Source organism: Mycteria americana, chromosome 3, assembly GCF_035582795.1.
Source record: "Mycteria americana isolate JAX WOST 10 ecotype Jacksonville Zoo and Gardens chromosome 3, USCA_MyAme_1.0, whole genome shotgun sequence".
NCBI lineage: Eukaryota > Metazoa > Chordata > Aves > Ciconiiformes > Ciconiidae > Mycteria > Mycteria americana.
In genome coordinates this window covers 10,763,998-10,789,476 of record NC_134367.1, presented here as the reverse complement: position 1 = coordinate 10,789,476, position 25,479 = coordinate 10,763,998, and the positions used below count along the sequence as shown (strand labels likewise).

Below are 25,479 nucleotides of genomic sequence, written 5' to 3'. Positions count from 1 at the left end.
GTTTTTACTACTATTAATGCAATCAAAACTTCCTTCTTGCTATTATTACTGTGTTAGCACGTCAATTCTATTCCAAATTGGTTTCAACTGCTAACTTACCAAAATACCTGGAGTATAGCACAATCCACGTTCTGGTTTTCATTCTAAACTTAACATAATTTATCTGAAATTATTCCCTTTCTTAAAGCTGTTTCTCTTGCTAGAATGTGCAAAATATGCGTACAATATGCACTGGAGGAACGTTAATCTTCTGTCTTTCTCCGTATGCCCAAAAAGTGCTGAAATTCTTCTGTGCATAAAGTAACTTCTATGTGTCTTTGTAGACTGAAGGCCCTTTTCTGAATTTACCAATATTCCAATTCAGATGACAAAATCTATACAGCTGGTTAAACTATAGCTTTAAAAAAACAGATGCAAAGAACCCTTTGCAAAACTGATTACTGATTTATTTTCACCATCCAATATGAGTGAAATGCAGAAAGCAAGCAGACATAAGTAACATAAACTAGATTGTAAAACAATGTTTTAATCACGTGAGATACTGTTAGTAGTATAGGTCAGAGTTTTCTTAAGAAATATATATTCTTTGGGGAAATATTTTGTTATTTTCCCCTTAAAACTTTTTTTTCAAAATTGACTCATTTGAGATCTTCCTGTACCTGTGGTCTTAATTTGAGAAAGGATTAGACCTGTCCTTCAAAACTTATTCATGCTCTAGTAGTAAGCTTTTGCCCACCAAACTACATCAACATTTACTAAATCAGAAGAATACAAAAGTTGGTGTAACAAATAAAAAACCAAAACACGTGCTCACCAATGCAGTCCACGCTGAAGAGATTTACGGAGGTTGTTATGGAAGATTCATCACAGGTCTTCATTCCTCGCAGAGCAAACCGCACCAGGGAGGCTTTGACTCCCTCCGGTAGGAAGGAGAGCAGGTAGACAGGCATGTACAGAACGTAACGAAGTTTGCACAGCAAAGGGGTCATGAGCTTTCCTTGAGGGGACTGAGCCATACGCTCTATCGTCGGGAACAGCAGCACAGAGCGAAGAACCTGTCAGGCCATGAGAAAATGACTGTCAGCAAAGTCCTACAGCACCGCACCCCAGCCTAGGAGCCTTAATTTTGAAATGAGTCTCTGCGTGAAATGACGTTGGGTTCCCAGGTGCGTTGCACCTCAGACACATAGGCAGGCTTTGCTGTGTGCCCAGGTTAAATTTTTTAAAAGAGGAAGCAAACAAGAAGGTGGTTATGAAATGCTGAGTGCTATCGGTGTAGAAACAAGCACCCAGGAGGGTGAGCACAGCCACTTGCTCCAGCAGGATGGTGACCCCACCAGAGGGCAGCAGGCAGGAACCGGCACGTCAGTCCAGGCGGATTTTTTATGTCAGCAACAGTACCTCGCTTTTTATTTCATCTGGTAATCTATTTTCTCTAAGTAAACCAACCAAACAAATTAAAAAATGCCAGCCACCGGGACGGTAACTTTACAGTTTGACAACACACGGCGTTTTCAATTTGCAGTTCAATACAGGTAAACTTGGTCAGAACAAGAGTCTAAGCACACAGCCCCTTCACAAGACGTGTACGGTGGTGCACGATATTGCTTTTTATATGTTATAATGAAATAGGCATATTCTAAAGCTGGTAATTATTTTATGTTGTGATAATAGAATACACTGTCGCCTTAAAATAGAATGAAATTAATTAAAAACCCACCCACACTAACCGAAAGTGAATAAATATACCTACTCTCACTTATAGTTCAATGTTAAGATCAAACAAATATTCTAAAAGGATACCTGCCACTTTTTTCTGGAAGTAAAAACATATTACAAGAATTCAAACAGGAAAAACCCTGGAAGACACATGACTACGGTACCTAACAGAAGTATCAAGAAAGTAAAGTAAGAGAGGTTCCGGATATTGCATTTGCAGATAATAAGGTATAAATTGCTGTGCTTTGTTGGTGACTCAGCATAAATAAAATAGATGTAGTTATATATGTCAGCTTACTGCACGTATCATTCTACATATTGCGCAAGTTAGATCAACATTTTTGTAAAAAATATTTAAAAATAATTGTCTTTACTCTCAGATGAGACTCAGCACTGCATCTGTGTGCAGTGCCACTGGGCTCAGCAGGCATCCAGTGGGAGGCAGGGCATGCCACCAAGAGAGGCTTACAAGATCTGGGCATTGTAACATAGCAAACAGAAGAAGTTCAGGAAATATCAGTAACTTGCCGTACTGTATTTTCTACAGTATTTTAAAAGCAGACTTTGAAAGTGCTATTTATATTGAATACAGAACTATTTTAAGAAATCCTTCTACTTTCCAGCTGATACTACTTTGGGTTTAGACAAAGAAAAATACATTCTCAGGGAAATCAATCCTGGGCCTCTTTTTATTAAAGGCAACCAGCAGCTGAAGTATAGGAATGCAAGACTTGTACTAAATTATATGGTAGTTTCGTGATATTTCAGCTAGGAGCTGAACTCAAACTGTTGTGATCTAAAGCAGATTTGACCTGCGTTCCCAGGCACACATTAATCCTTTGACATTGCAGTTTATAGATACAGGATTAGTTGCTTGGAGTGCTGTACTAACCACTGGGGGAAGTTGCTAAACCTTGGAGGAAAGCAGACAAACCAAGAAAGCTGTTACAATGTCCCGTGCATTCCTGCATTTTTTAATGGCACACAATTAAAAGGATGGTGGTAAGATGGAGGATAATTTTATTTCACTTCTTTCTTTTTTTAATCTTTTGCAGACAATAATAAAGAAATGTAAAATGCGTATTTTTCAAATACTTATCAACTATTAGTTTACTGCTAGTTTCCCGAGACAGGATTTTGAAATGTGCATTTGACTGCAGAATTGCTTAAAGATGTAGTTCAACATCTTTGTGACACAACTGCAGATACAACAGATTTAACATATTTTATTATAATGACACACATGTTCATAAAAAAGTATATCATATTTGTGTCTTGAAATAAGTGAAGTAGAAACATACAGGTAAAATGAAGGAAATTAATGAGATTCAAATGCTTAACATCAGTTAATAATTTTTTACTTTTCAAATGCCAGGATCTTATCTATATGAAATTTACACTGCTGAAATCAAGTAGACGGCACAGAATTATATTCAATTTACAACTTTCAGAATTATTATAAGACCAGTCATTCTGAAGATGGAGGACATTGCCTATCATAAGCACCAGGTATTGTCACACCTATGAATGCCACGGTATATGCCATTAAGTAATGTGTAAAGGTTAATGACCCCTTTATTTACGGAAACCCTTCTCATCCTTAATGATAGAAGTTTCTTGTGATAACAGTCAAAATACAAAACATATTACACATAACTAGAGAGAGAAATCCAGATTCACCTGGTTTAAACTACCCCCAATGCAAAGTCCAGTGATTTTTATCAGTTAAGCACATGGCAAGGCAGAGAGCTGGGCAACAGAGACACTAGTCACAGAGACTTGAGCGGATCTGGGGATTTCTGGAAGTTGGCCAGTGAATCTACTGAAGGCAAACACACCCTGTGCCCACGAGTCGCTGAGAGCTGTGGGTCGTATCACCTACCCTTGCTGTGCTTTGGTCAACCCGACAGAAATAGTACGTGTATTCTTACATTATACTGGAATTGTCACTGTTGATTGTTGTGACAATAAACAGTATTTGTAAAACTGTCATTTAATTTATTTAACAGTTATTTATTTAACATACTACTAAATTGCAAGATTTCAACACTCAGGATGACGCATACATTAAAGCTCAATGTGTAAGGCATAGATGCTCGTTGGGTTAGTCACCAGGCAGCTGCTTCTACTTTCATTATCAATTTTTAACTCTCTGAATTACATAGGGCTCAAGACCTGAATGGTTCAAGGGACTGTAATATGATGCAGCGTCTTGCAAGTTCTAAGTCTTGTTAACAACAAAAAGCTAATGTTATCTGCAAGCTCTTCACATAATTCATTGTGGGTGCCAAGGCAGCTCCTAGTCCCTAGTCAAGTGGTATATGTATCACTGAAAAAATGAACAGGGCATGGCCTGAGCACGTGTCCAGAGAACAAATTGGCCTAGAAGCCCTTTGGTCCTTCAACATGCTCCGTAGTAGGAAGGTGTGGGCACTTCTGGAGTTTCACTTTTGTCACTGTTTATATACTTTGGTGTCTAGAGCTATCAGTCCATCAACTTCAGGTATGTATGACCTGCACAGTAAAGTTTACAAGACAGAGGAAGAGAAACTACTTATTTCATAGGAAAAGTGAGCCCTCAAGGCAAAGAATATTAAATGCCCATTCCCTGAAAGCAGGGTATTGACCAAGGAGCTTTGTTTAGGCAGGATCCTTAAATGAGTATGATTCACTTCATGTGATCACTGCTTCATATAAGTGTTAAAGAATACAACAAAGGCTTCCTCCAAACTACCTACATAAAGAACATATACGTTCCTGTACATCTGGGCTTTCTATCCAGCTTTTAATCTATCTAAAACAAGATGACAAGGTGACAATTGAGTACCTTTAAGTCTTCACTGGATAATGGTTATGTCAACATGGTTTTGGATTTGCAGAAACAGTTGGAAGTTGGTTTGTTTTGATTAAAATGAGAACAGAGTACAAAAAGACAAACAATTAAATTTACAACAAATTGTTGTTTACCATTGCACAATTTAATAGTCTCAACCACACCAGCAAAGGATTTTTGTAAAATGTTTAAATGGTTTCTTTATAAAAACACGAAAAGTATGCAAATCAGATCAAGCCAAAAAACCCCCACACTAATATTTTTCATTAATGCCTTCTACTCAAGAGGTGAAAGACATTCATCAGCTACGATTTGAAGTTTGAGCAGGTAATACTACTTGTTAGAGGACTGGTCAACGACAGTGCTGAGGATATAACACCACGCTTAAAAACTGGATGCCACTTACAACCAGTATACAGAAAAGTGACTTGATTTTCAGAGCTGTTAACACCTGTGATGCCAACGAGAGGAGCTCAATACTTTTGAAATCAGACTGGTTTGATTACGCACAAGAAATCTTGGTTACAGTTTCAGGCACCTCAGGCGTACCCTCCTGAGATCACACGCTGTCCTGGTTTCGGCTGGGATAGAGTTAACTTTCTTCCTAGTAGCTGGTATAGTGCTGTGGTTTGGATTTAGAATGAGAATAATGTTGATTGATAACACTCTGAGGGTTTAGTTGTTGCTAAGCAGTGCTTACACTAGTCAAGGGCTTTTCAGCTCCCCATGCTCTGCCAGGTGCACAAGAAGCTGGAGGGGGCACAGCCAGGACAGCTGACCCCAACTGGCCAAAGGGCTATTCCATACCATATGGCGTCATGCTCAGTATAGAAACTGGGGGAGTTGGCCGGGGGGCAGCAATCGCTGCTCGGGGACTGGCTGGGCATCGGTCGGTGGGTGGCGAGCGGTTGTATCACTTGTTTTCGCTGGGTTTTGTTCCTCTCTCTCTTTTTGTTGTTTTCATTACAATTTTTTATTATTATTATTTTTATTTTATTTTATTTCAATCATTAAACTGTTCTTATCTCAACCCACGAGTTTTCTTACTTTTGCCCTTCTGGTTCTCTCCCCCGTCCCACCGGGGCAGGGAGGGTGAGCCAGCGGCTGGGTGGTGCTTGGTTGCCGACTGGGGTTAAACCACAACACCCAGACACTTCAGCCGAGGGCCCGCAGAGAGCCGTGACACCGTGCTGCTTGCTCTTAATATAGAGTGACATTTTGCTCAGAGAAACAAAATGGGAGAGAAAAGCAGGCAGGATGCGAAAAGGCAGACACTGACTGACAGAAAGGAGTAGGGGCCTTTTTAAAGATTTGTTTCAGAAGAGACCCCAAGTCGGTGAATTCATTAATTACAGCCAAGCTTTGTCAGTCCCGTACCTTGGCTCTCAAGGGACAGACCGTCCCTGCCCATGACACCTCACAGGCATGGTCAGATCTCTCTACCAAAGTCGTAAAACAACAAGACTCTGACCCACTGAAGAAAACATCCCTCCTACACCATCAGAAAGTGAAAATTCCTCAGAAATAACCTGTTGGTTCACTCCACTTCAATGGCAGAAGCAGCGGTCACTGGAGGCTCACATCGACTTTTGAGCAGGAAAGGTTTTGGAAAGTATTCGCTCCTGCTGCATAATCTGTTCTTAATCACTGGGGGTGCAGAAATGGTTAACATAATAACCACCACCAAAAAGAACATAAGACTCAGCTTCTGCACCGGTGACGCACCTCAGAGCCCACAAGGAATTCCAGAGATCAAATCAGGGGGCAGAAGCAGGAAGCAATCTCTTACGTTTCATACCCAACCCATCGCACCGACCGACGCTCAGTGAAGAAGCACCCAGGTACACTCTGCAGCTCGCCCGCAGACCCTGCAGCCACACACCCCTGCTCCGCAGCAATCGCATCCCTACGTGCACAGGAGGCATGACTTCAAATCACAGGGCTGGAAAGAAAATGAGCAAGGAAGTTTTATTTAAAACTCCTTCGAAACCCTACAAAAAGCAAAAGCTTTTTCTCTGTCAAAAGTAACACTTCTTTTGATACATTTTAGTTCATCCCATATATTAGGTTATTATTCCTCTTTTGTGTTGGCAGAGGAAAAGCTATTATCTGTCAGGTGAAATCTAGTAAATTTTTCAAAGATAACATAATGATGCACTTAATGGTAATCTACAGTCTACCCTTGACACGGAGTGCCACATTAATCACAATTTCCTTTACTCAGTATGCAGAAACCTGCAGGCAAAACAACGAGGGTCAGGGAAGTGTTCCCTGCTTTATTACCACAGCTGTGCCGAGCAGATTTCCAAGAAAACGCACAGGACAAACCAGACAGCGTTGGCTTGGGCTCTCCTCTCACCAGAGTGGGACGTTCTGGACTTGCCAGTTCACTTTGCTCAGTCATGAATCATATATTATATAATACAATACAATACAATACAATATAATATAATATAAAATATATAATACAGAGTTATATTTTAAAATCTTGAATAATTTCTTCTTCAGCTGTTGAAGATGCTATTTGGTTTCTTGTCCCAGCAGGCTGTCTGTCACAGCTCAATATCAACAAACCCACATGATTTCATGACAGCAAAAGAACTAAAGCATGAACACAAGTGCCAAAAAATTATTTCACTCCTGGTGTGAAGTAAGAACATACTGCGTGCACTTTCTTCTATTTTATTTTATGGATCTACTGTGATCCTAAATGAATGTTTGGGCATATTAAATAGGCTAGACAACAAGTATCTCACAGTTAATAGAGAATCTTATCACTGAAAATTTCAAAGTGCTTTGTAAGAATTAAGTCCCACAGAGGCCTTAGCATGCTTTTTATGGACAAATAACCTGAAAACCAGGGAGTCAGATGACTCCACAAAAAAATATACATTGTGAAAGTAGGAAGATTTAAAACAACTGCGTGGTAATTTGCAATCCTCTGCTCTAACCAAAGCTTACTCTTCTGGGTAACCAAATTGTTTCTGTAAAACAAAGTAGCAAAAAAAATGTAAATAAGCAACATTTTGTAGAAAAGTTTGTATTTTTTGACCACGAATGCCATGGTGGCTTAGTTTTTCAGTGGCTGCTTAGTTCATGAGAGTCTTCTGTTACCATCTTCTAAAGCCCCCTCCCAACATACTGCTGTGAGGCGGGGGCACATGCACTTGATTTCATGCTATCAACTTAAATTTTCTACATTTCCTATTTATTAGTGCCCAAATTTTCACTTTGGCATCAGATTAATTTAATTTTTTCTATTCCTTTCATTCCAGACTTCTCATTGTGTTACATATAATCTGTGAGATTAAGTGACAGAAAGGAGGATTTTTTTTTTTAATTTTCTAAGAAAATTCTTTGTATATGTGGACCATAATCTGCTCCCTGCAGAGCTGAATTTGTTTTCCAAACAAAAGCACAGTTAGTGTGTGCAACTCTGTGAACGTGCTGTTAAATCTAAATAATACACTTAAATTTTCTCTGATGGGCTGAAGGAATTCTTGCTCCCTAGGAAAAGCAAACTTTTTGAGTGCCACTAACAGCATCATGGTGATGTCTGTCAGCTCAGCTTTACTAAGGGGTCTTTGAGTTTTCATAGCTTGAGAACAGATTGGATGAAGACCCTTGATCACAGGACCTTCTGGTAGAGTTTTCATAGGCATACTGAGGATCCGGCTAAGGACTGAGTTCTTCAATTAGCTATAACATAACTGTCGCTGATATACAGCAAAAGTTATCTACTGCTTTTCTATTACTTTTCAGTCAAGCAAAGTCTGCATTTGCACCAAATGACCTTGACATTGGTCTGCTTAGAAATAAGAAACATATTATGTATTTGGTCAATGTTTGCAGATCTGGTCTTCAAATTACAGCTAGGCAGTAGAAGAAGAGAAACTAGAGGTATTTCACAGTGACTGTCACTACCTCTCCTTTGTAGCTAGATTGCAGTTTCCAGTGAATGTAGTGCTTCAGTACACACCAAACCAGCTTTCTGAGATCCAACCTGGGTATCTATCTGCTTCAACAGTGCTTAAGGCAATTTTTCCAAGCAGAAGTACAGAAAAAAACCCCACAAACCAAACAAAAAACCAACCCAGAAATGGAAAGAAGCACTATAATAATGGGGTTCTGTTAAGTTAAATTTGGTACTTTAATTATTCAGCTCACAGAACCAACTACTACTATCTTTACTCTTTTACTAAAGCTACTACTATCTTTAAATATGCCCAGAAAAAATAATCTAAAGCATGAATGAGTGGGAAAAAACCTGGCAAGTAATAAAGCTGAAAGGACACATGGGAGATGGTGAACAGCAAATGATATGCAAGTTTGCAATATGATATGGTGCAGAAAGCAAGCGAGAGAGAAGCCCTGCAAGTTAATGTTACATATAATGAGGAAACACATCACAAATGCCAGAGGAAGCTCTGACTCCCTGGGAGACAACGCAGATTGCATTCTGTGCTCTACACCTTAAAAGGGAAGATTTCAACAAAAAGCCAGCCACAAATACAGCATAAAATTAATGGAGGGCTTGGATGATAAAATTTCTAAAGGAAGTTATATATATATAGAGAGAGAATTATGAATAGCTTGGCAAAGTGGGAGCAAAGAGGCAATGGGGTGGAGAACCATAACTCCACTTATTTTTAAGGGCCATAAACGCAAAGGATGCGAAATAATATATTTTTGGTGGCACAAGTGACAGAAGTAGATGTGATGGAAAGAAATGAAAAAATTCAAATGTAAAAGCAGGTATCAGGAGTCTGTGTTGACATCAACTTTTACGCTGCACCAAGCTATCACGTCCCAACTGTAGAACTGTTACCAACAGAAACGGTGTGCGAGAAATGCCAGCTTACATGGATGTGACAGACACTCTCGATTTCCAAACCCAGAACATTGTGTCAGGAAGCTATAAAAAAGTTAACATAAGGTCTGATAATGTTATTTATACATTCACTTCTCTCATGCAACTACATTGTCCTGGGACTACAGCATATTACATACGCTGACTAAACTAATAATCCAGGAAGAATGAAAAGTAAATGCGTTGACTTAAAATGTGGTTTTTTTCTTTCTATCCCTCCTTTTCTGTAAACAGTTACCACAATTAAAAAAAAAAAAAAAATTAAAGCATGTTTCAGTTATACAGGAAGCTGGCAGAATCTTTCCAGAGTGGTTATGCCCAGGAACGAAACATATCCTTTCAGGAGGAGAAAATCAATCAAACATTATTTGAAAAGTTTTTACCCCTCCTCCAAAAAATCAGGATGAAACATGAAGTTCAGAACACTACAGAAAAAACATTTCTCTCTAATTCAACAAATTCTCTTAATGAAATGAACTTTTTAACACTCCAGCACAAGACTGATCATTAAACCTAGTCCACAACCATTCTGCATTTCCTTCCCATCAAGCCATAAGAAATCCTTCAGCACCCAATGACATATTTTATGATGCTTTGGAAAAAGATCCAAACCCCCAAAACTGATGATCCAGCACAGGATGAGAAGATGGCAGACTCACAGCACTACCACTGGCATGGCCCCCCTTTTCTGATATGGAACTAATTAAATTAAAATATTAAAAAAATCCCAGGAAAGGATTTTTTTTTCAGCCAACAGAAAACGCTACCAAAACAAACTGCAGAGATCAGTGCCGACGGAGAATTCCTTTATGATTTCAAATCTTTGATTAATTTTATTGTAAGCATGTAAACAAGACACACCAGTTGCCACCTACAAGGTTTTCAGTATTATGGGGAACACTGTGTATACTGTCTACCTGTGGTTAACCTTTACTGCTTCCAAGGAAAGCAACTGAGGCCACAGAAGCTATACCTCAAGTCAGGGCAAAAAGTATTTCTTGGACAACTACTGGAAAGTCCACAAACAGGAGTTTAAGTACTGAAATATAAGACATACTTTATGCTAATAATTAAATGTCATACATATATATATGAATGACATTTACAATATATAACTTAAATATATGAACTTATATAATTATACCTGGTGCAAAAACTACAGCAACCACAACAAACGTACTCTCTTATCTTTTTTTACAGTCTTTTCCATTAACTACTCACATTCAATAAAAACAATATAGTTTTCTTGCTGTTACTTATTTGGATGATTACTTCAGATTTCATATTTTCATGTCCAGAAACCAGTTTCTAATTTCTGAATTTATTTATATCCATCTGATCCTATATAAACATTGCATTCTAATATAACATAATGGATTTGCATAACAATTTTATTTTTTCTCTGCATTTACTCCTTGTAATGTTTATAGAAGGCACTCATATACACATTCGCTGTTTAATGAGGCTAAATCAGCCAAGATACCCTGAGCTCCTCCCATAATTTAGGTTCTTTATTATCTTCCTAGGTTTTCCCTCTACTTATTTCAGTTTGAATTCATCTTTCTTGAACACAGCTGGCTAGAAATTACCTTGTACAATAGTATTTACGCTTTTCTGTCCTATAAACCATATTATGCTGAACAAAAATGTGTGTGAGTGCTCTCCATGATGACATATGTCATTCATCTTCACAAAAGCACTATGGAGACCCTTAGCCCTTTACTGTATACTTTGTTACTCCACACATGCAGTGAGAAAAGCGGGCTTTTCTTAAACCTCATCTGTGCAAATATGACTCATGAGATGTATAAGAAACAGTAAGTACAGAGAATACGAAGATAACATTTTTAAGTCCCTCTCCTGCACACCCAGACTTTTAATTCTTACAATATGTGTACAGCAGATGAGGCTGCCTCCTTAAAGTGCTCTGCTGACATGGTTGTCTTCTCAACCTTCTCACTCATGTTCCTTGGCCAGATTGTCACTCAAAGGTCAAACTAGAGCACAGTCAGCAAGAGCTGAGGCAGGGGAGAAGCGGTAGCCAAGCTCCAATCAATGTCTCCTCTAGAGATCTGCAAAGCAAAGCAACTAGAAATTCATAACATATTTTTAAGAAAACAATATTGCCTTAATATTGTGTTGCATCACATCCTAAGCTCAGGTTGGCTGTGTGACAAGGGCTGTTTCCTGTTCAAGTACTGTTTTCCGTTCATCTTTGTCTGATGTCAGGGATGTCTCTGTCTCTTGGCATCTGATGTGTTCTCCTTTGTTCATACTTAACTTCATGTTTTTATAGTTAAAATTACTTACAGCAATGTCTAATAGATTGGGATATTCAATTCAATTCAATCCCTATTCTGGATTTGAACAAAACAGGCAAAATGAGAATTATCAAAGTGTGTGAGAGAGAGACCACTCGTGCTTCTCTTGTGACCACAGGCAGAACCCATGCAGACCTCTTCTGACCTCTATAAAACTTCATGACTGTTACTGACCTTAAGGGAGTTGGTCAACTTAGGTATGTCTCCATCGCTTTGAATTACAAAAGAGAGAACTTTGGAGATTACAACAGACTGGATTCAGGGTAACATAGATTCAAACAACTGTATGTCCAACGTTTTTAGGTATTTCTATTTGGACATACACATAAAGTATCAGCTGTATCGGTTCTTCAGGGAACAGTATACATACATATATACTTCCTTATACATTCCACAGGTTTCTCTAAGAAACAACATACATAGGAATCTTCCTGAAAACCTCGGAAATGCATTGTTTCCAAACATTTCAATAGCATTAACTTCCTTCAAGATACAGGGCAATGAAAGATACAGGACACAATGATATCCATCTTGCGAAGTTGTGCATAATCTTCACAACTTCACAGTATTCTACTGTGGTATTAACTGTTGCAAAATATAAGATCTATTATTATATCATTCTATATAATATATAGAATGATATAATAGATCTATATAATAATATAAGATCTATAATATTAAGACTTATTTTTTTTTAAAGAGAAGATTAAACAGTTGTATGGACAATGCTGTCCTCAGTGATATTAGACAAAGTCACTCTTTGTAAATGGCACATAAATATTTGTGAGCCAAGCAACGGTTAATGAAATTTATGAGGAAACTTCCTTTTTGTGTATGCTGGTTCATAATTTCCCAGACCATCAGTTTTCTTGTATTTTTGAAGTAGTCAAATGTAATACAATAGATCACAACAAACTGTTTTTTTATCTTTCCCCACTCTACGGGCTCATTCACAATCCCAAATCATTTTCTTACTTTTCATGACTTAATCAGAGAAATATTATTAAAAAAACCTTAAGGAGCATGTACTCCTTTCATACTCTGCCCCGGTATATTCTTTGCCTGAGGTACGTCACCATTTCTGGGACAAGTTAGTCGAAGGCATTCTTCTAGCTGTAGCACATACACTAGCTATAAATACCCATACTACTCCTTACTAATGAAATGCAGACGACAAATTAATATACCGAAGCACCTCGTAAGCAGCTAACCTGTGCTGTACTTTTACAGACTACCCTGGAAAAAGAAGACAGGAGTAGTTTAAGATATAAGTAGATGCTAACTTTTAGCTGATGCTATTCAGTGATGTGGAAACAGAAAAATTCAACTTCCCAGCTGATGGAAAATGTCAGGATTCCCTTGTGTAAACCAACAGAACCATGATCAATTTTTGTCAGCAGCAAAGAGTCTCCTTAACTCAGCTGTGTATCTAGCACAGCTTTGCTTCTACTCTATGTGGTAAAAAGAAGAGAAGAATTTAGCAGAAAAAGCAATTAGGATGCCTTGAAAATAAAAGTTAATGTACCTGCTCCACACCATTTTAAAAATTACACTTTCTCCCAATCTGTCCATCTATCACTCATACTTACAGTTTCTTACATTCAATATATCCAATATTATAATATAAATTACACCTCCTTCAACATCTAAATTTGACCCACTATGTTCAAATATATATAAAATACAAATTTTTCGAATTAATGAAAACTTGGATTTATTTTTTTACTATTTTCTTTGAGATTCTACCTGATGATATAAATAGCAGGCAATATTCTCATTTGTTTAAAATGCTCTACAGTGATCACAAGGTTTTTCCATGTCCTGGCACCCTCTTTATTTAACATATATTATCCAATTTTATTTGAAGTACATCTTTAATGCCCCAAGCCTCCAGTGCTTCCTGGCTGTTCCACTTAGATGGAAACAAAATTCAAGGACCAGCATTTTTTTTAATGTATTTGTATTTCAAACTGTAGTCTTTAGCGTAACAATGAATACAGAACTGGTACAATGATAACATCCTTAGGTATGTAGGCCTGAGTGTCATTTGCACCAAGGTGAGGTGTGACTAAATTTATGTCTACTTTAAGGCCACTTTCCACTGACTTAGCATAAATTTGATTCTGAGCCTTTTATGTTGGAATCCTGCATCTAAACTCATTGGACCAGCCATATGAAGAGCCTTTTTAAAATGTCAATCACAATCAGGCTTCTACAGTATTAGCTTTGCATAATATTATTAGGAGTATACTAAAACTTGCCCCGCAGAGTTTAACTACAGAAGAACTATAATGGGATGAAAAGAACTCAGGATATATCTTTCAGTAGCAAGAAAGTGAGAGGCATGGAAATCTTGGTAGTATCTAGCTTTAGCTGCTAAGAGTAACAAATTACTTTTGCCAACAGTGTTCACAAGCAGAGTAAACGAAAAGGTAGAGCCCTAATGAGACTGCAGCATGCCCGAGATCTTATTGAATGCTTCTGGTCCTCTGTGATTCCACCTACTGTTCGGCTGGGTGTGTGACCTTGCTCTTGTTGAAAGGAGTGGCAAAATTTCCACCAATGCAATGGGCCTTAATTCTCCCCCATGAATAAATTCTGATTAAAGGATTTATTTTTCAGTTATTAAATATGACAGTCTACAGTCAATGTAGATCTCACCAAAGACACAATATTCCCAGCTTTAGAGACCAAGATTCTCTTATCTATTCTTGGATAGACAGATGAAGACCATGGCTGCCATAAAACACTTATCATGGTAGTTACAGAATAACCTCTTGGATTGAGAAGTGAATCGAGACCTTCAACAATTCCCCGTGAAATCAATACGCTTTCAATCACACTTTTCAAAAGGTTGTCAGTATCTTCTATAATACCTGACTTCCCGCGTTGAAACCTGTTTAACGGCAACAGGGGAGGGACCATCCATACCTCACCTTACAAGTGGGTCATGGCTCAGGAAAAAATTATCTGTTGTTTCACATTACTTGAAATATTTTCCAGTAAGAAGTACTCCTAGAATTTTTCCAGACGAAGCCCAGAATTCTGCTAAACATACAAAAGACTAGAACTCAGAAGTGTTCTCTACAGACACTGCAAACTATTTCTCAACAGGTCAGCTCTACATACTGAACTATTTGCGATTTATTAAAAATATTAAAAATATTAAACACAGACTGTTCATTACATTTACAAGTCTCAGAGGGCTGAAATGCAAATTACTCTGTACTACAAATATTTGGGTAGCTGAAGACCTGCCCAAAATGTTTGGAAAAAAAAAGAAAAAGCCTTTTTATGGTTTAAGGTAATAATAAGAAAACTGTTCTCCCAAAAATCTGTATCTTATTGTTGGACTGAAAATAGTTTAATAGAGAAAATATTCATTGACAGAGCAGTATTTTACGTAGAGAATTAAGCCCCATCAAAGTGGGCAATATCATTCCATCTACAAGGGAAGTGCCAAAGGAGACGGCCAAAATTTGCAACGGTGTGATAATACCAGCAGGGATGGATTTGTTGCTATTATGATTAAAGCATATAAACAGAAGAAGATTAGGAGGGGTGAGAGTGAAAAGAGAGGAAGAATAGTTTATTGGTTGGAAGAAGGGCAGGGAGAAGCTTATGTTGGAATGCAGTGTCACAGTTACACACCATAAAGCTTTCAGTTGCTCCCATTACATGAATGTCAGAACGCAGCTGCCACTTTCCAGGAGAAATTCTTTCCGTTTTCATTTTGGAAGTACAGGGTGGGATTTTTTTTTTTCAGTGAAGCACTCCCATGAGATCACTGCACTGCATCTGCAGGTAACCTTGCAGTACATGGACTGGTGAATGTGATCCTTGTAGACATGATCTGGGACACTTACCACTTACGATGAACCAGTAGTATGTCCTTAAAGTGGAGAGACGGCTCAACAAAAAGAAAGTATTAAGAATCAGATTTTCTGTTGTCTTGAACCAACTGCTTTCACAGTCATCAATATACAGCCATACCTACCAATAAATCTCAATGACAATCCATTCAGTTTAAGGAAAAGTGGCTGATCAAGGTGAATGAGAAACCAGCTCTACAATTACAATCTAATTTTGCTGATGAAAAGGGAAGGCCATGATTTTCCATCAGTGCCTCCAGATCCTTGAACTTCTATTTTTAAGTGCTCCATTTAAGACATTTTGAAGGGGTATATTTCACCACCCACTGAAGTCAGCCCTCAAAAAGGCATCCAGTCAACCCAAGCCTATAGCCCTTCTTGGCTAGAAGGGTTAGTAGACAGATAAGGAAAGCTGAGCTGACATTTGATGTTGGAAGGAGTTCAGTCCATTACCACTTTAACCATTTTAAGTGGCTTATTTAAGGATGTACTCTGGAGGAACAAGAGCAGAACAAGTCCTGACTTGCGATATCAGTGAAGAACAGAAGGATGAGTGAGCCAGGAAGTATACACTGAGAAGAAACGGAACACAAAGCCGAACTTTGTATTTTTGTCAAAGGAAGAAAAGAAACAAGGAATATTTGAGGTTCAAAATAAAACTTATATCCCAAAGTCTTGTCAGGGTATCGGAAGAAGAGAAAAAGAGAGAGGAGGGAGTGAGGAATTCTCTCAGTCAGCTCATTTTTCCATCCTTGCATTGACTTTCCCAGAACTGTAAGCAATTTTAAATAATAAGGGAAAAATACAAAATTCCTTCCTTCTCAATATTACAGACTGTTCCTATCTTTAATTATTATGACAAATGGAATATAGGCAGGAATATGCTAAAATAGCAAACTTATCATATCTAATTTATGAAGCAAATAAAACTGGTCATCGGGTAGGAAGCGTTTTTGTGCAACTGAGAACAAGAATTTGGAGAATACCTTTCAATTGCCAATGCCAGATAAAAAGTCTGAACTCTGAACTCTGCCAGCTGCCCTTAAAGGTCACAATTCAAAATATATTTATTGAGATCTGGGGTTTGTACCTTTCATTTCAGTAAAATACACTTACAGTAGTCATACTGCTGTTTTAAAATAGAGGAGCAGATATTTAATGTTTTCAAGGACAATTAGGACCCAGTGAATTCTACTCCTTATACAGAATTATGCTTCGTTTTGGAATTTGAAATGGAGTGGAATGTTCTTACAATTTTCCAGTGACTAGAAATGCTGTAACAGTTATTAGAAGCATATTTTCATTAACATTAATTGAACTTTCTTGCAGGATTCCAAAGGTAACAAGTTTATGAAATACATTTGTGGTTCCTGGACTTCCACTTAAATGTATACTTAACACTGAATTACACGTGAAAGGGCAAACTCCAATGATTTTTTTTCCAAAATGTCACAGTTAAGTAGACTTGTATCCAAACAATAGAAATCAAGCATTTCAAATATTTATACATTGAAATAAATGGAACTGGACTTCTATTACATTTAATTTTGAAGATAACCTCAGTCGTAAGAGTACAGAGGGTGATTCTTAAGAATAAATCTAGGGCTTGATTTAGCTCTCTAAACATAGGTTTACAGTCACTCAACATATCCTCAGGTATCTGAAAAGATCCATCATGGCATTGGCAAAAAATTCCCTAAAAAAATCAGTAATCAAAGAAATACTAAAAAGACAGGGGAAAAAAACTTCTCCAGTATTTATCTGAACTTAATTCAACAGTGTATTAGAAATGCCCTAAATGCAGTGAATGTGCAATCTAAGCTCAGAGATCTTATAACTTTTTTGTATAAAGTTTGTGTCTTTTTCCGATTCCTTCCACTCCTGCAGTGAACTCTTCAAACAGGACACACCATGCTCAGTATGGAAGCTAATGCAGAGGACTACATTTTTCCACTCTAGCCTCTAAAGTAAGCATCCCTAGATGTCACTGTAAACCATGGGGAATGAACAAATTAACAATATGGCAGAGTAGAAAGTATTTTTAATTACAACACTGTCTGTTCTAAGTAACCTCTTCTAACTGGAAGATCCAAGCCAAGTCCTTCCTCATTGCTTGAGTAACTGTATCACATACAATGAGAGGCAAGAGCTGATGAAGCACTTCAACTTCTTTGTTGAGGGCTCAGGATTGCCAGCAAAATTACATTTTAATATAGAGCTTCTAGGAATAGATACTGGTTACTAGAGTTATAGCCATGCTCAAAGTTTAACTATATGTTTGCAAAGTCTATGTTCAAAAACTCCACAATGTCCTTTCACAGTCTCCTTTCATGACCAATTCTTTAATGCCCTAACTGATGGCCTTCCCCTTTACTCAATTTTAAATTAGCATGAAAACTGCTGATTTCTGGCTCTATTGTCTTCTGTAAAAGCATATTAATTGCAGTAGAAAACCAAAACAAATTCCAGCTATGTGCGGCATATCCTGATACTGAATTTTGATCGTTTGGTCCAACTCTCAAAGAGATGAGTCTCTGGTTTTCAAGTGCTATGCATACACATCTGCAGACAGAATTTCAAAAGATCTCACCACCCAGCATAAAAAGTTCTTTGGGAAATCTGGCTTTCAAAAGGGTGTTGAGCTCTTTTGAAAACATATGCTATAAATCCTAATTGTTTTTGAAATTCACTTCTTGTTATATGTTTATGATTCCCTCATTTTTATAGAATCATTTCATTTAGTTATTACAATATGAATCCAAAGTTTTGGAGGTTCAAAATAACAAGATTTTATGAACAGATCTGTAAAAATCCACAGTACTTAATAAATCCTGTTTTTCTGCCATTTACCATTCTAGCCATCTTTTTATTTTTAGTCCTTCATTTCCTCTTCATTCTCATATTTTACTTTGGATTCTTGATGAATGATCACAGATTCCGCTTTTCAGTTTATTTTTCTTCCTTTTCTGTTTGTACATTTGGCTTCTTTAATGTCTTTTAACTTCCTAGAAAAAATAATTTTTATAGGTTTATTTGAATTCTGACTACATACATCTGAAAAGAAATCAGATGTTTCATTAGCAGCGAAATGAACACATTATTAAAAAAATTCAGTCTCTTGAAATTAAAATTATTGTTCCTATGTCTTCCTACTTTGAATCATCACAGACCAAAATCTCAGTTTTCATATTGTTTCTATATTCAACTGAGCAGTAAACCAAATATGTTAAACAAGGTGACAGAAGTTGAAGTTTCAGTGAACATTATGAACAAAATACGATTTTCCTCAGAAATTCTTTGGAATTAGTTTTTTCTCAGGCCTTCTTATCACAGGCTTATGATCTAAACAAGCTAATCTTAGGGCAATGTTACTATTGACTCTGAATCCTCACTCTTAAAAATGCGATCCATATTAAAAACAGAAACTTGTATTCATATGCTTGGTAATTACATTCCGACCGATATACTGCTGCTGATTTTGTCAAGCCTGTCTTTTAATCGCACCAGACATAAAATTTAATAAAATTTGCACTTGTGCTTTTAATTATCACTCTACTATTTACCAGTCTCATCTGATCTTCAACATTGCTGGCCTGTAAGTTTTTCTGACTCAGAAGAGTACTGAACTATATGTAATCTAGTATTTCCCATAAACTTCTAGGACTGAGCAGGTGATATCTACCTGCTTCACCTGCTTCAAAAACCACACAAGGTATGCTACATATATACATGGCAGCACTGTTCAGAAATGCATTATTTGTTTTCAAAATACGTATAAGGCAGTAATAAGAATGAATGATATATATATTTCAAAAGCCTTTTCTAGAAGGCAAAACAGAGCTTTAATACTTACTGTACCTCATCTTTCTAGAATCTCTATTTCTATTTTTAGGAGAGACATTTAGGAATCAAATGATAAGACATAAAGACAGTGCCTTTGGTCTATATTTGGTAGATACAAAAAGAGTCGATTTAAAAGTGAGTTTTATTTAATTTAATGTATATCCTTTTTTTTTCTATTCTTAAGACTGTCATATTGCAATCTTTAAGCTTTTTGTTTTCTAAACTGAGTTTGTGTATTGACACTTTTTGGTCAGATATTGAACTCAGCCAGCCAAATCCACAACTTAGCTTTTGACAATATCATGAACTACAGCTTCCATGTGGCTAACATGAGCTTAGCCATGGTGTTCTAACACAATATAACAGAAACATGGCATAAAACACTAGTGAGCAGAATAAAACAAAGCCATTCAAGTCAAGGTTAATTTCAAAAAGCTTCCTTTGGATCAGACAATCAGGCATGAGCTTTGGCCAAGTAGGCTGACCAGCACCATAAGCCTCATCCAAACCTCCCACTCATGCTTCCTTGGTAAACTCTAGGCTTTGGGTTAGAAGTTTTAAGATCTCAACAGCGACGACACAGAAGATCTTGAAAAGGGCATAGTTCAACAGGTAATCCTTCCCAACATGAAACTTCGAAAATTTTACATGTTCCTAATCCTAAAGCTTTGTGTTGTCAAAAAATCCAGAATTTTATCATCTTATGTTGGTAACTTGAGTCTCACCTTTCATTGTTTCTTGCTTGTTACTTCTACATTTACAAGCAATAACAAGTCTGGACTGCAGACAGGACAGATATATAAAGTAGAGCCCTCTGGAAATCTCTTTTACTTTTTTATCTCTCTCTCTCTCTCCCCTTTCTCCTTTTTTTTGGGGGAACAACTTTAAAGCATAAATCCCATTATCTCAGTTTAGAGGATATTGGATTGTTAACTAGCAGGCAGTTATACACTGTTGAACACAACATAAGAGTCAGATGTATTTAATCATACACAGCGTATGATTAAAAGCTGATTTCTCTGCTTAAGACAAGAAAGCAGAAAACAGAAAACCAGACAGACACAAAGCAATAATGGTCAGGTATCTTCATAGCATGACTGGAGACTATTCTCAAGTTGTTGATCACATTTAAGTTCCTGATAGGTTAAGTTATTCACTGATAATTGACAGTTCATGCCACTTTGGCTTGAAGCCAATTTTCCGTGATTAAAAACTATATTCTTAATGTGGAGAAAGATGCATGCCTCTCCCTAGCGAAAGCAAAAGACAAAAAATTTGACTCCTTATTTAATTTGCCCTTAGGCATTTTACATCTGAAGACGTTTCACCTTCAACAGTTTATTTCTCATTACATATTAAGTTTCCTACATTTCTTTTTGTATCGTTGAGATATTTCCCATCCTTTTGTCCTCTATATTACAAGGTGGGTTGTTTGTCTGTGAAGAGAAAAGTAATTTCAGGCAGACCTACGCAGCACATGGCAATCTAAACAGTGCCTGTTCCTGTTCACAAAGGCGGCATCCAGTGAGGGTTATACAGAAAATCTCATCTGCCTGTTGATTGCTGCATTTTCTGACAGTTTACATTTTTCAAAGCCTTTTTTTTGGCGGGGAGAGGTAGAAAAGAATATGACTGGGACCATCAGGATTAGAGTCTGTCATCAAGCCAGTGAAAATAATGGTTGCTAGTGGTCTCTTGGGTGAGCTGACACTCTCAACCCCATTGCACAGTTATCACCGACGGCATTCTGAAGTTTTGTTGAGCTTTTAAATTCAGGCTGGTGGCCTTTTATGAGTGTCTCCGTCAAAAGTCAGTATCTCTCTAACAAATCTTTGTTTGCCATGAACTCACCCACTATTGCTCTTTGCTTTGCAGCCTCCCACCCCAAAGAGAGAAGGTTTTATGTTTGTCTTAGGTTTTCATGTGAAGGTTGTTTTCATTTTTTCCTTTAAAAAAAAAAAAAAATCTCTGCACAAATCTTTGTAGAAACTTCCTTGATGCTTCAAAGATACGGTGTCTTATTTATTTTATTTGGTCAGGTTTAATAAATCATCTGCATTACTTCCCGCATTTTCCAAGTAAGAGAGCTGCACAATGTTTGCATATGCACCAAGTTCCTATTGCTTGCTTTACTGGCTATTCCACTAGATTTACTGATATTGCCTGAGGCATCACTGAGAGAACATACTCGACAGAACTTTGTCATCTGTTGCAGGGTGGATTATGCAGACCCTGCAATGCGTATACTGTCAACTAAAGCAAATTTTAGTCTAATTGCTGGCTCAGACCACCTGTGCTTCCTTGTATATGCTCCCAAAGACTTGCTATCTATCAAGAACCAAAAATGTATATATTATCGAAATAGTCCAATCCAGTGACCAACTTAAAACATCCATAAAGTTAAATTAACACACACATCTCACTGCAGGCAGATGAACTTAGACTCATGATTAAATCTCTGCAAAACTGTGTTAGAGTCTTTCTTTTTTTGCTCCCTCAATACTTAAAAGGGGGTGAAGGTGGGTGTATATCAGCTCAACGCTGTTTGCTTGGTTTTTTAATATGTAGCTCATTTATCTGGATGGATGGACTGAAGGAGAAGAAAAATACATCAGAGTCAATTTAGTTTTATATTACGGCCTAGAAATCTGCAGCTCTCTTCATAATATACACATTTATTTGAAATGTGTACCAATTCCCTTGTGAGGTCTGCTAAGTACAGCCACCTATTTTTTTCCTGCACAATAATTTTGCAAATGTTGCCATTGGGTTTGTGTTACTGTAAGTCTTTTACCCATTTTAATTTTTATGGGCTTTTTTTTTACACTTTATCATTTAAGCCTGCAAGTAACATGAAATTCATACAAAAATAGTGTTTCTCCATTCTGTTTGCCAGATCATGATCCCTACTGCTAGACATAACTATGTATCCACATTATACCCATCACTGCAATCCGTTAAGGAACCAACAGCAAACAGTTCTCAGGAAGGACAAATCAAAACAAGGCTGCCCAAACCATGGACATTTTTTCACGCTTCCGCTGTGCTGTTGGTTACACTGCACCCTGGCACACAGGTCTACAAAGTATAATCCTCTACATGAGAGAAGAAATTATCTCTCTTCAGAAATCTTCTGACTATTTTTCTATCTTACGCAGTCTCACTGTACTCTTCAAAAGATCTGAGATAAGCTTACTTTTGTAAGAGAGCATGCAAGGTGGTAAAAAATATATTTGTTCACTAAGCATATTTTAAACTTCATAATTGTCAGTGACATCATCAGAAGTTAATTTACCCAGACAACAGCTATGCAAACTGACTTTGTTTCAAGTCCTGTGACATCTAATTCAAGGGAGTTTTAGATTGGATATTAGGAAAAATTTCTTCACCAAAAGCGTTGTCAAGCATTGGAACAGGCTGCCCAGGGAAGTGGTTGAGTCGCCATCCCTGGAGGTCTTTAAAAGACCTGTAGATGTGGTGCTTAGGGGCATGGTTTAGTGGTGGACTTGGCAGTGCTAGGTTAACGGTTGGACTCAAAGATCTTAAAGGTCTTTTCCAACCTAAAAAATTCTATGATTCCATGATTCTAATTTAGGTAATCAACATTTCAACTGGATGCTATTACGTTAAATAAATTTTCAAAAATAGAATTAAAATTTATATTCCTATTTATCTCAGGTGTGTTTATATTTTCACTTTCTTTCTACTTCAAAAATGCACTGGAACTTCTAAGGATGTCAGAACCTGCTAAATTAGTGTCCTTTCCAAAGATGTTTTCTGTAATGATGACATCACCAGTCTTGGATTACATATATAGGTTCTAATCTGAGCAAAATAGGAACTGAACAAATGTCATTGCCTTTATACAGTCTTTCCCTCATTCATTCATACTGCTGAAAAGATTCCCTTATTATCTCAAAGGTCAGACATGCTTAGCAATTTCTATACTGTTAAAAAATTCTCTCTCTTTTAATCTCATAGTCCCTGTGGATTTCTAGTAATTCTATACTAAAGAATTCTGTTTTCTTGTAGAAATACCCATGTTTAAAAACATGGTGACTTTTCTCTTTCCTGACATTATGAAAGTGCATAATTAAGCTTTCAACACAACTGAAACTAAATTATTAACGTAAAGGGTCTCTGCATTGAATTCTGTATCACAATAAATCACTTAGCAGAGGAATTCTGACATGTTTCTCTCTCTTATGGCCTAATTCTACTTTCACTAAAGGTAGGGGGAACTTTCCAAGTACTTCAACAGAAAGGAACTAAGTGTAAACCAGAGACAAAAGAACCAGCTTGATTTGAGGCAGAAAGGCAGCCATGAGAGAATCTAGTATTTGTCCAAGTGAGATTTTAAACCATTACGAAACAACTTACACACTCCTTCTCCCCATAAGTAACTATTCTCATCACACAAAAAGATGTGAAAAACAATGCATTTAGCAGGTGGGATCCTTTTGCTATGATGGCTAATTATGAATTTGCAAACAGTGGCAAAACAAAAATTCTCTTCTTGTCCAGCCCAGCTCTTGGGAGAAGCAAAAGCTTATAAAAAGGAAAGAAAAAAAAGACACCTACTTGAACCTTCTGTCTTCAGGAAACTGTATTTCAAAAAGAGGATTATCTCTGCCAGTAAACTTTGGAAAAGCTTTGATAACTTACAGAACTGATGTTGACCAACAGACTTGATAAATTAACTCCTGAGTAAAGAATATCTAAACATGGAATTATTCCTGAATAACTTCATGTGTGAACACTCTTGTCCAGAATTGTCTAGAATACATTCAAAACCATTGTCTTAAGCTATTGTGAAAATAGATTAAGCTATATCAGAAAAAGACATTTGGTTTAGAATAAGAATGTTTTACATGACTTACTCAGGAATAGCTAAGTTGCTTTAAACTTCATATTGTGTCTTACTGCAAAACAGTATTTATGGATAGATGTTCACTCATTGTTAAGAGAGATTTCTTTCATTTCTTCTGTAAGTGAATAAAGTTTTATTGCATTTTATGTTGTGTACAAAGATACATTGAAATGCAAACTATCTATTGCCATTTTTCACTGGTTTAGTAAAGCTTCTTTTAAAACAAACTACTTCTATATATACAGGTAATTTCTCACACACGCTAAAAAAAACCACCTTCCTGGCCAAGAGATGGCAAAGAGAAGAGCGTTTCTGAAATTTCATATCCCGATCAATGTCTTTGTCAGAAGGGCCATGTGCAGAGATGTCTTCTCCCACTAAGATGTGTTGCAAAGGGCTGCAGGTAATCAGGAAGAAGCAGATTTCTAGAAAATAGAAAAAAAAAAGCTAACAGAGTCATGACATCTGTCATTCTGTTGTGTACCTGTAGGCCATCAATGTTTCCAAGCAAGCTGTTCACAACAGATGGAATGTGGCCTTTTGGTTGAAGTATGAAACCACAAAATGAGGACTACATATGTCACGCTAAAGCTGTGATTCAGGGGAGCACCAAGGGTAATAAAATACCCGATTACTAACAATGCAACAACAGAAACTTTGAATGACAAAAAAGAAAGACTAATCTATTATCAGCTAAATTTAAAAAAGAATGATAAAATATATTTCTGGCTTTTTCTAACAGCAGAAGTAACAACAATAATGTTTTATAAATGAAAGCTCCTTTGCTTTTTTAACTAAATATTTTGAAAAATTAAAAAAGAAGCAAGAAATAAAGCTACCATGCTCATATAGGACCATCATCTGAAATAACTATATTCAAAAAGCTCCAACAAAATGCTTCCCACTGAGGTGATTCAATCCCTGTGACGACTAATAATACCAATAATGGGTGAGAGAAACATTTTTATGTGGATTAGAAACTGGCTAAACAGACAGAAAACCAACAGCAGGGATACATAGCCAATTTCAGTAACTCAAAATGTTGACAAAAAATGCTTGGTACCTCCTGTTAGGCATGTTTAATTCATTTATAAAAGGGAATGAATAGCACCAACATTTTATACATAATAAAATAATTAGAATAGTCAGCA

The 25,479-nt window shown here is 37.0% G+C and overlaps 1 protein-coding gene across 3 annotated transcripts in view; it reads right to left on the bottom strand.

Annotated features, from left to right (window-relative positions):
- The window catches only part of LDAH (lipid droplet associated hydrolase), a 126,631-nt gene that overhangs the window by 40,481 nt on the left and 60,671 nt on the right, over positions 1-25,479 (bottom strand). For all 3 annotated transcript variants that reach the window (XM_075497848.1, XM_075497846.1, XM_075497847.1), the window contains one exon: positions 815-1,055. In XM_075497848.1, the coding sequence (XP_075353963.1) occupies positions 815-1,055 (241 nt within the window). The remainder of the gene's footprint in view (positions 1-814; positions 1,056-25,479) is intronic.